The sequence below is a fragment of the Protopterus annectens genome, chromosome 5.part1 (genome assembly GCF_019279795.1).
Source record: "Protopterus annectens isolate FY-2018-M chromosome 5.part1, PAN1.0, whole genome shotgun sequence".
NCBI classification, from domain to species: domain Eukaryota; kingdom Metazoa; phylum Chordata; order Ceratodontiformes; family Protopteridae; genus Protopterus; species Protopterus annectens.
Window position 1 is genome coordinate 87,670,855 of NC_056736.1, and position 12,194 is coordinate 87,683,048.

At 39.2% G+C, this 12,194-nt stretch overlaps 1 protein-coding gene across 1 annotated transcript in view; it reads right to left on the reverse strand.

Annotated features, from left to right (window-relative positions):
* The window catches only part of MYCBP2 (MYC binding protein 2), a gene marked incomplete in the record, with an annotated part of 5,088,083 nt that overhangs the window by 635,428 nt on the left and 4,440,461 nt on the right, over positions 1-12,194 (reverse strand). Inside the window, 1 exon segment of the mRNA XM_044072904.1 lies at positions 9,421-9,620. Within this exon segment, the coding sequence (XP_043928839.1) occupies positions 9,421-9,620 (200 nt within the window).

Sequence of the window (12,194 nt, forward strand, 5' to 3'; positions counted from 1 at the left end):
ACCCAGGAGGTAGACGGGCTGGTACAGGTCACCTTCGGGAATACAGACACCTCAGGCGAAGGGTTGCTGGACTTCTAGCCACCTCTCTGTTTCAGGATTTCAAGGAAGTCTCCAAACTGGACATCATCAGGAGGTGACCGCGGGGACCCTTTAACTTCCTCAAAGTCCGTATCTTCTGTGACTGACTACTCCGAGGAGTCCAAGTGATTCCTCTTGCATGCTCTTTTTTTAGGGACTACCTCAGTGGGATGCTCTGATGAGGAATCAGAAAAGGTGTGGACACCCTGTTGGGAAACTTGGGGTTTTGGTACCAGCTGTCCCTGTGGAGAGGATAGATGAGACTCTAAGCAGAGAGATGACAAGCCTGCAAACTGAGGATCTGAGGAAGGGAACAGTCTTTGTCAAGGAAGATGACAAGGCTCTCTCCATGACCTCAAAGGCAGACCACCCAAAAGAGGGGAAGGCGACCCTGGAACCATAAGGACAAGCCTTCACACTGTAGTCCCCTCCTGCTCTGAGAAGAACTCCCTCAAGGCCAAAATTGGAACAATCACTTATCTGCTCAAGAGAAGCTGGAACCATGTCAAGCAGCAAACGAGATTTGAGGTAATTTGGGTTGGTCCACTGTGGGTAAGGGAGTAGTTCAAGAGTTTCTGGTTACCACAAGCTTTTGCAAACAGCCGAGTGGAGAATAGAATGAAAACTGACAACATATCTACTGATTTTATGCTGTAACAGAGAAAATGGAAGAACAGACTGCATTAATTTTATGAAAGTACACATAAATGACTGGTGTTTCATAGAAAAATTTGTTAATTGAGAGGGTACATTGTGTACATGTTTCTAATCTGGCCATGAGAAAGCAGGAAAGACCTAAACTACTAAATATGCAAACACATCAGTAAAAAGAGCTGGGTCAGAAAAAATATGGCAGAAAGGAAAATTATTAAAATTAGACATATCAGAGTGTTTATGGAAAATGGTTATTCATTGTATGTAAAGCAAAACAGAAGCATTTTTACCCCTGTAATCGGGGAATGTTGAGAGGCAGGTGTGAAATTCAAACTGCTGCATCCATCTGTCTTCAGAATATTTATAGCCAAAAAAGAGTGAGCCAGCAAGCAGAAGGGGACTCTGCTTCTCAGTCTTCTAATGATAATAAAGTCCATAGAGAGTTTGACAGTGAAACATTTTCCACTGTTCCATAGGTAAATGCTTCAATGACAGAAAAAAAAAAGCACAGGAGTTGACTAGAACAATCAAGAATACAATGTACCCAAACCAGAAACTAGTGCTGGGAGATGGAGATGATTAGGAAAGATGCCAGCAGAACTGTGAAATTACTGAAGTGGGAGACTGTAAAGCATCAAACCAGTTAGATAAAGAATTAGACATATGAAATGCGGTTTTGCAAGAAGTGATTTAGACTGGAATTTTGCTGACTATGTGAAACTGGTGGGTGAATTGTAAAGCATATACCCCACTTTAAGTCCTTAATGCTTAGGACATCACTGAAGGGAAAATAATAAATAGTTGTTACTCTTATTAATATGTGGATACATTTTTCAAGATGTAAACTGCATTTTATACTGGAAAGCAGTTTAATACTGGGTGCAATCCGGGGTATTTAAATATGAGGTCAGGATGTGTTAACAGTAAAGGTTGTACATGTTAAAGCTATTAAAGCAAGAAAGTACATTTTCTTAGCTGTAATATTTTCAAGTTTTACACTGTGTCAAAATAAGATGGGCTGGAAAAAAGCAAGTTAAAGTTAATATAATGCCGTGATCTTGGGATCAGAGCCATAGCTTCATCATCTAGTGCATGGTGCTGCCCCCCCCCCCCCCCAGCTCTTCAGTTCAGCTGAAAAGCAAAGAAAAAAATTGCACCTCCTGATGGCAACCCCTAACACAAAAGGATTTCAGGGTTGCCATTCAACAGTAAATCAGGGATAAATGAAAAGGGTAGTAAAAATCCTGATTGCTAGAGAGGCTCCAATAATGACAGCAAAAGAAATAAGAAAATGGTAGATCTGTGGTAGTCACAGATTATTAAAAACGAGAAGAGGATTATGATGGAATATATTTAAATCCCACCTAAACTGTTATTATGCAGCAAGACAGAAATATTCTGCCTTCAGCAGATATTATTATTTAAGGATGGGGACTGGAATTTGATTTGCAGTACTGAGAGGTGGACCTAGAAGGGAAATATAGAGAGAGTCTCCTTCTGAAGATATATATGAGAGTATCTGCTATGGAAGATACGAGTTGGGCAGTAGGAATTCAGACATAATTTACACATTCTTCCCCAAGATACAATAATGAGGCTATACTGCATAGTAATTCTATTTCATGGGAGCATGTATATTTAATTGAAATCTAAGACAAATCCAATAACTACTTCACATTATGTATTAGTGAAAACTAAGATAAAGAAGCAGTTTATTAAAGTAAAAATGAGACACACTCTCTTTTCTACTTACATGTTAAAAAGGAAGAAATTTAAAGTATGGGTAGTGGATTATTTTGAGGGGCTAACAAAGCTTAAAGAATTGCAAAATAAGGGGAATCACACAAGAAAACATCAACTGCAGACTGCTAAAGGGAAATAATGGAGTATTTGGAAAATAATTATGAATTTAGAAAAGTTGCTGTTAAGCAACTATTTCTGCCACCTCCAGAGCGCAAAAACTTTTTAGCAACAGAAATTAGAAAAAGCTGTTACCATACATACACACTGCATATGACAAGAAAAATAGTGAGAGATACTATAGAGGTATTAGAGATATTTTATGAAAACTTGTTTACAGCAGAAACGTGGAAACCATGAAAAAGGAAAGTACAGTTGTGTACACTTACCATAAATGTAGATGTTCGAGTGTATCCACTGTTGCAGTCATTACCATTTGGGTAATCTGCTGGCAAGGTTGCCCTCAGTCGGCCTGATTAACAAAGTCTTGGGTCCTGCGTCGGCTGCTGTCCCTTCTTAAATGACGTCAGGTCATCAGGGGTATAAAACATGCAGCCGATGCCATTACATCAGTTTTTCTTGCCCACATGTCAGGTGCCCCCCAAATGGGGAGCTATATATATATATATATATATATATATATATATATATATATATATCAAATTAGAAACACAAAAATATACCTCCAAACAAAAGCGAATACACCAAAAAGGCTTTTAAGCATAGTAAAAGAAAGAAGAGGTATAGTAAAAGAAAAACAGGGGGCTGGAGGGAGGGTAACCAGGACTACAACAGTGAATACACTCAAACATCTACATTTATGGTAAGTGTACACAACTGTACTATGTTCATCGTGTTTCACTGTTCCAGTCATTACATTTGGGTAGATTCCCAAAGCTAAGGTTGGGAGAATGGATTTATACAGCATTAGGACCAGCTATAAGGCCCTGCAAAACAGCAGTGGCAAAGTCAGCTCTGGATTTAGAGAAAATTGGTAAGTGATAATGCTTGGTGAAAATATGAACTGAATTCCAGGTAGCAGCTTCTAGAATATCCCTGGTAGGAACACCTCTGAGAAAGGCTGCTGAAGTAGATGCAGCACTGGTGGAATGAGATCTGATCCCCTGGGGGATAGGTTTTCCATGGTGCTTATGACAGAAATTAATACAATGGCTTATCAATTTAGAAATTGTTTGCTTTGAAATAGCCTTCCCCTCTTCCCCTGCAGAAAATGCTACCAGCAATTCTTCAGATTTTCTTCGATATTTAGTCCTGTCCAAGTAGACTCTAAGTTATCTGTGTGCATCCAATAAATGTAGAATCCCCTCTTCGTTGTTCTGTGGGTTGGGAAAGAAAGTTGGCAAATGAATGGACTGATTCAAATCTTTATTCTCCACACAGACAGAAATCAACATCATTTTCTGTTTAAGTAGTCCCATGAGATGCTGTTGATATTTTAGCATATGGAATTGACAGTTTAAAGCCCTGATTGCTAAGAATGCAGAAGTATAAACCTTTTTACTCTATCTATCCAGTGCCCTACAGTCTCTATCAGAAGGGGTGGATTTTTTGCAGTAGAAGCCTTAATGCCCTTGGGGCCGTGAAAAATGGTTTCACGGTCCGCAACAGGATTTTTGAAAAGGAATTTGTGGGACTCAGGAACCCTGTAGTACCTGTCTAGTTTGCTAGGGGCTGGAGGCAAGGAATCAGGGGCCATACTGGATTCTGAAAACACATCAACAATATCTAGTACAGGAGGTATAGCCAAAGGCCTATGCTGAGGAAGAAGAAGGAAATCCCTAAGCCTCTTTTTGGATTCAGAGAAATCCTGACTTTCCCAGTGAAAATGCTCCCTTAAGGTATGTAAAGTTTCCCCAAAAGAGAAATCCTCAGGTAGAGAAGCAGAGGGAATGGAGTCCTCTGCATCAGAGTCCTCATAAGTAGATATGAACAAATTCAGATCATTAGAAGAGTCAGAAGAAACAGAGTAATGTTCAGAAGATTCATAGTCAAATTCAGTCCTAGGCCTCTTTGAAGAGGGGGGGGGGGGGTTGACTACCCAGAGTAATTACATCTTCAGCCATTTTGATCATTTGTTTTTTAGGCATAGGGGCCTGAACATGTGGCCTGGGCATAGTTTGTTTTAGACACAGATCGAGATTTAGGCTTTAGCACTGAAGTTGGAGTTGGTTTAATATGCAAGTCTGTAGGCCTGAATACACCCTCAGAAGCCGGTGCCTGCTCAGCGGCTCCATACCCATCCAAGGTAGAGACATCCGCGGGTTCCATATGTGAAGTATTCCGTGGCATACCTGACTCCAAATGGGTCTCAGTAGAGGTCTGCGAATCAGAAGTAGCGGGTATCAGGGGCTGCGAAAGTGCCTCACTAAGTACCGGCGAACTGGCGACTGGCTTAGAAGCGTTGTCGACAGTTTTGGAACGGCCTATCTCTGTCTTTTTCTTTGCATTTTTTCGGTATTCCGGTAATCGGATAGCTAACCAACGTCATTTCTGGATAATTAAATCGAGAATCGAAATATTTTGAAGCAAAAATGTACCGCCGACGGATAGTGTGCTGATTAAATAAAGCACAAAACCGACAGCAAGGTACGTCGTGTTCAGGGCCTAGGCAAGGAATACAGTACAAATGAAAATCCTTATGAGGTATTTGCTTCCCACAAGTAATACAATTATTAACTTTTACTGACATCGGTAAGGAGTAAGAAAAAGTTTCCGCAATGGGGTACTTAGCTTTTAGTTGAAGACTTCGGTTCTGAAACTCAAAAACGGCAATTTCAGGAGTCGGACGACCGGCACTTGCGAACTGCTTCTGCTTCGGGCATAGCGCAGCAAGAAAGACTGATGTAATGGCGTCGGCTGCATGTTTTATACTCCTGATGACCTGACGTCATAGAAGAAGGGACAGCAACCGACGCAGGACCCAAGACTTTGTTAATTAGGCCGACTGAGGGCAACCTGCCAGCAGATAACCCAAATGTAATGACTGCAACAGTGAAACAGGATGATCATCAAAAGGAAATATTTATGAAATACTTAATCACAGGAAGATGGGGCTCAACAATTAATAGTTAAAACTTGAAGAGATGAGATATAATCAATCAACAAGGAAGTTTCCAGAAACAGATGAGATATAATCAATCAACAGGGAAATTTCCAGAAACAGGAGCTATTCCTGTGGATGCTGTCAGGGAAAAACTGATAAAAGATCTGGAAGGTTTTGTTTGACGGTACTGAAATAAAAAGGGGAATTAGGATTCCAGTATCTTGGAACAAAAGCAGTTTTAGTTGTATTACTCAAGAGACAGTAAAAACCCTTCAGTCCCAGTTTCATACTCATTTCAATCTTAAAGTGACAAAGTGTTTACGTCTATACTAGCTAACAGTATTGCTAAAAGTGTTGCCAGAACTGAAAGATATGAATCAATGTTGCTTTGAATGGAATAGACAAACACATCTGACAATATCAATAGAACTATGATACAGACAAAAGCAGAGTGTAAGAAACCACTACTACTGTTGGTGGGTCTTGATACAGAGAAAGCATTCAACAGAATCAGCTGATATTTTATGAGTAGAGCAATGGAAGCATTTGTGTTCCCTGACAAAATAATAGGTTAATTAGGAGGATATATAAATATCAGATTCAAGAACTAAGGAGGGAAAGTTCTTCTACAAGCTACACTTGAACAGAGGAACCAGGAAGGGTTGTTCTGCTTTCCTATTATTATTTGCTTTATATTTAAATTCAATGGTAAAAAAATAAAGCACTCACAAATTCAAGGATATAACTGCGACAATAATCACGAAAATTGATTTCACTTGTAGATGATGATATTTTGTACTTGATAAATCCAGAAAAGAACACTGCTGTGTTCTGGTACATTCTGACACAGTTTCATGTTCTGGGAATATAAAAATAGTGAACTTAAAACAAAGGCTATATTGGTAAACTACGCATCCACACACATGAATTGGTTTAGCAATACCAGTACTTATGGGGGCATGCAAAGATGAAGTATTTAGGTGTATGAACTAAAAAGGATTCTGTTATGGCAGCTAAGGATATTTAAGAAGAGTCTAAAGATAAGATAACACAAAAATTGAGAAAATGGGATATCTTGATTAGGAGTATGGATATTAAGATACATGCACTCATCTTTGCTGCTGGAAGACCAGAAGGCTGCAAGTCCTATTCCCACTCCAACTAACTGGACTGCTGACACTGTAGTGCAGCATTAGGGGAATGTTGCATTCCTGTCTTTGTCATCCTTTGGAAGACATGGTAAACCAAAGTCCCATCTGCTTGAGTTGATGGTAGCTCAGGTGGATGGAAAAGACCCCACAGCACCTATTACAAACAGTAGGGGAAGTTCCCAGATGCCCTGGCCAAATTTTCCTTAGTTGGAATAATAATAATAATACCACTTTGGGTTTCCCATGACAAATGGCCACTAGCTTAGGGGGACTAACCTGATCAACAAAGGCTAAATACAGGTGTGTGTGTGTGTGTGTGTGTGTGTGTGTGTGTGTGTGTGTGTGTGTGTGTGTGTGTGTGTAAGTGTGTAGAGATGAATACAAGTAGGGATATAGGGGGGGGGGGAGAAGAAAGTGGAGGCTGGAATTTAATGGGTAAAAGTAGCAAAGGAATCAAGGTACAGAAGGTAAATAATTAAGGTAATGTAGTGGGATATGGCCAAGACAAAATTTGGATTACAAGTTGGAGACTGCCTTCCCTAGCAATGATTGTTAAAGTAGAGGCAAACAGAAATGGATAGTGGAGTGCTAAGTTGAAAACCAGCTCTTGTAGAGCCTTGAGTGTAAAACAGAAGCTGCTGTTAAAGGGATAATTGACAGAGGATCAATGGAAAGATATCTATAATGGCTCCCAAGAATACAAAGTCCAAAAGGTTTAGAATTTTTGTTTGAAAGTGTGTGCATAAATATTTTTACACCCAGGGAATTGTTATGGCTAGCCATGTATAGGCCCTAGGGCGGACAGCCTAGTACCAACTTATGAACCCCAAGTAGACTTTAAAGAATTTTCCTCAGGTTGATAGCAAATGCTGGTGTGATTTTTGAGAGACAATTTCACACGTTTTTGGGAATGTAATGAGCTGGCAGATTTTAAAACTTCCCTACAGAGTACTTTATCAGAAATGTTGGGAAAGAAAATCATTGCAACTAAGGAAATGATTCTTTTCAGCTGGGACATGCAATCTGAATTGCCTAGACATAAGACCTTACTAAGTTTAATGCTACTGGCTGCTAAAAAATCAATTACTAGAAAATGGAAATAAAAATGCAAACCAATTGTAATTGAAATACTGGTTATTGTAAAGTAGATAAATATAGGTGGGATCTTTAGAAAAGGAAAGGAGCAAATTAAGATGACAAATGGAATTTGTGGGAACAATACACAAAAATGTTCAGGAGGCGGAGGTGTGAGGTTTAAGGGAAGGCAGGAATTGAGCAATTTATGTAATGCTGGAGTGAATGATAATTGTTAAAAGGAAAATGTATACATCATGAAAACAATGATGAAGCATATAACTGTTTTTTCCCCTATAAATGTGTGTGTGCCTATGTCACTGTTAAAAATGTGATTTAATAAAGATGTTAAAAAATACACAAGGGGTAACTGTCACTCAACATAAACAACTATAAGCTGTATTCAGGCAGCAACACTTTTCTGTCCACTGTACATTTCTATTATAAAAATGAAAATTACAACTTCTCATTTCCACTTTGTGAAGAATTAAAACTTTAGTTGTCTTCCAACACATATCGGACATTCAATAACAGAGTCCAAGAAGAAACCTTAGCATCTGGCACCTGTAAGCCACAACGCACTCCCACTTCAAAACTATTAACAATGTTCATTGCACTTTGCAGATCTGTAAACAAATTCACCCCACTGGAGAAAAACACCTCTGGAAAATACAATTTCAGCTTCATTTTTTGACATTTACTGATGGACTCAGAAAAATGCAACTGCTGCACTGGAAACCACAGAAACACTGATACAAAAAACAAGACTTCCATCTATCACCTACATTTTTTACCAGACTTCCCAAGTTGTCAAAGCACCTGCTTTATTATACCAAGAAAGAAACTGCACCAGTACTACAAGGTTTTTCATCGATACTGATAATGACAATCAAAATGCTTTCCTCAATTACTAAAGTTACTGCAGAAAAGCCAATCCAAAGTGCAGTTCTCAGGTACAACATACAAGTAATGAAACCTTTCTTCTTTTTGCACTCCAAGCATGCTGTGATCTCATCTTTTGTTTTTATCCCCTAGTATCACCAGGCATTGTTCAACAGAGAGCATCTGTCTGGAAGTTTCTACTGACTCCTTACTTTTACACTTGTCTGTTAAACTGGCAGTATGGTATCATAATGAATTTTCAGAAATTAACATTACATTCACCATCTTCCTCTTTCAATTGTTTTGCACACTTGATACTAACAGAAAGCTGACATGACTAATACAAGATAACTTTTAATGACATCCCTTCATATTCTGACCATTATTTTAACATCTACATCTCACCTTCCCGTTTGGGTGAACCTGCAGTCAAAATGTCTTCTTCCACTAAAATATTATCGTTGTCTGTGATTCTCTCCATTTTCACACAATTCCCAACATTTCACCCAGTCTTAATCTCAGAAGAGCTTTTTCCTACCCTTGCTGAGTTTATTAAATGCAGCCTAATGACAAACCTTTGAATGAAAAAAACTAACAAAGACAACTTATTTCCTGAAGTACTGCTAGAACTGTAACTTGTACATTCTGTTTCATGTGTTTATCTTACTAAACAATAACAATTACCACATTTTATTTAATCAGGAAAGGGAAGAAATTTAGAAAGCAATACATGCAAAACAATTAAAAATTAAAGCCATCAGGTGATTACTGTCATACCTCCATAGCGAATACTCTACATGCAGACTTTCGTAAAGCATGCTTCATGGCAATCTCCAGTCCCTCCAGGTCATGATGCTGAATAACAAAAGCTAAGACAGGCCACTGAAAGTTCCGTTCCCCCTTTGATAGAGAGCTATGTGCAGAGATTAATCTGGACAGTTCAGGTGATGGATGCCTCAGTAAGGAAGAACCCACTTCTGCTGGAAAAAGCAGGAAAAATAAAATGTCCATTACTATAACACTACAAGGAAAAGCCATGAACTATACAGATTTTCTTTTGTACAATTCCTCTCCTAGGAAGTAAGTAAAACATCACAAAACATTTCTTTCTTTGACTACTGCAAGTAAATACCAACACTAATATTTATGTTAACCACTTTTATGCAAACCCTCATGATAATGATTTTGCATAAAAAAATTATTGAATATGAGGGAACATTTTTAACTTTATTCAACTATTTTAACTTTAGGTAAAAGATAATAAATTTACATCATACTCACCAATGACTCCACATTCCTGTGAACAAAGCATTATCAACACAACTGACTGGAGAACTATTCTACAGCCACAAGACAGTGCTCATTAGCTAAAACGTCATGGTTGCACATCAGCCTTTCTCTCTGATCTTTCAGAATCTGCCATTACTGTTGACAGCTTGAATGCTTATAGAGCAGAGGAGTAGATGGCTCCTACCTCAACACTTTCTACTACAGAGAGACAAAGACATGAGACCATATCAAAGAGACCCTCTTATAGCCGTCAACAAAAATAAAAGGTAGGTTGCTTTTCTGATGATCCACTGTCCTAGATGATCTGGAGTAATGTTACATGCTCGGTCTGTTTACTTTTTTCTGTAGGTCCGAAATCAAACAGAGCAAATGACTGCAAAATGAGCTATGAGCTTTTGTACAACTGGGCCGTGGCAAGTCCCAATCCAGGACTGGATATCCAAGCTATAATGTTTGAAAAAATGTGTGAGCAATACTCCTGATCACAGAAACACATGTACTGTGGACAGAGGTTTCCTTAATCAAGCAGACAAAGCTGTGACTCCTATAAAAAGAGCCATAAAAGTCCACAAGATTTCCATAGAAGGAATAACAACGAAAATGACATTTTACACGCTAAAAGAAAGACCTAATCTGCCTTTGCTAAAAATGAAACAAACTTCTTACATATTTTCTAATCCCATTAATACATTAGATGGTACCTTAAAGGATATTTGGACTTCCAGTTTGCTTAATAATACCAATAATGGTTTAACTTGCTGTTGGAAAAATATATCGGGAGAGGAACAGATCAAGAACAAACTCAGAAGCCACTTTTTCCTAGGTATTTTGTTCTCCCCAAATGCCTACCAACCATTTGCCCTCTGCAGTCAATCAGTTCATTCATTCCCTGGTGGAATGAAATGCAAAAGACATAATCTAAGTAGCCATCATTTTTTGTCATTGTCCTAACACCTCCCGCAGTCTGCAACACCCTTCCCTATAGATGTTCACATTCTCAAACATGCTCCATAAAAGCTACAGTATGAACATGGTTTGGCAGTACCAAGTGCAAGTCTCTGGCCCATACAATTCATACCTTGCCCTACTCTATGCAGAGGCTACTGGTAAAGCACTGGATCCAAGCAGTTCTCCGTCCCAGTATGGGCAAGTAACGGTTAGGCACTTAGTTCCACTTGTCTCTTGTCAAGCTTCTTTAATGCTTGAGCTGATAACCAATCTTGGGTTGTCTGCTTCATAGCTACAGCTTTATCCTTGTATCATATGGAGCTAGGTAATCTTAGAATCCATTTATGATATACTGTGCATTAGTTCACAAGTTCCATACACAAAGTGATAAAGCCTGGACTGACACCAGAAGACCCAAGTTCAATTATTGGCCATGGTGGGGCAGGAACTAGCCAGGGAAGATGAGACATGTATGGTTAATACCAGAGGACACATCTTACAGGTCAGGGACATATGGCCACCAAACAGCATATGGTCCATCACTGTGGGATTACTACAAATTCAAGACTGTTGATAGGTATTAACGAACTAGGCTAAGCAAGAAAACTTTGACTCTTTCCTGAATGATGTTCCTGAGAAAGAACTAATTGCCAAGGGAGGCAAAGAGAAAAAAAAAAAGACTTGCAAAAAATACTAGTGTTCACTGTTAACGTGTCCATATGAAAAAAACAAACATTCTAAATGCCTGGCTCTGCGGCACAGAGGAATACAGCCCTTACTGCAACCCATGCAGAGTTCAACCAGCAGCCCCAGCACTGGCAGAACAAGGCAGGGAGAGAAAGGGGGGAGGAGTGAAGGGTTACGGATTACTTGCCTGTGTGTGTGTGTGTGTGTGTGTGTGTGTGTGTGTGTATGTGTGTGTGTGTGTGTGTGTGGTCTGTATTAGAACATCAAATGTTCTAAATATCAAACACTCAAATAAGCGAAAATGCAGGATCTCAAAATCGTTATTATGGGGGGTACCCCCCCCCCCCCGCTAAATATATATTCCAACTCAGAGATCGTACTACAGTGAGGAAAGGGCAAACATTCCGATCTTCACCGTACTGCAATAAAAAAAAAAAAACTTTGAGGTCCTGCATTTTCATTTATGTGAGCGTTCAATATTTAGAATATTCAATGTTCTAATACAGACTCGTGTATGTGTGCATGTGGGAGGGTACTGTTGTGTGCAAATGGAGGGGGGCATGGAGTGGATGCAATTTCCACAGGTGGAGATCAGGGAAACCACTGCTCATGATTATCAGAGAGGG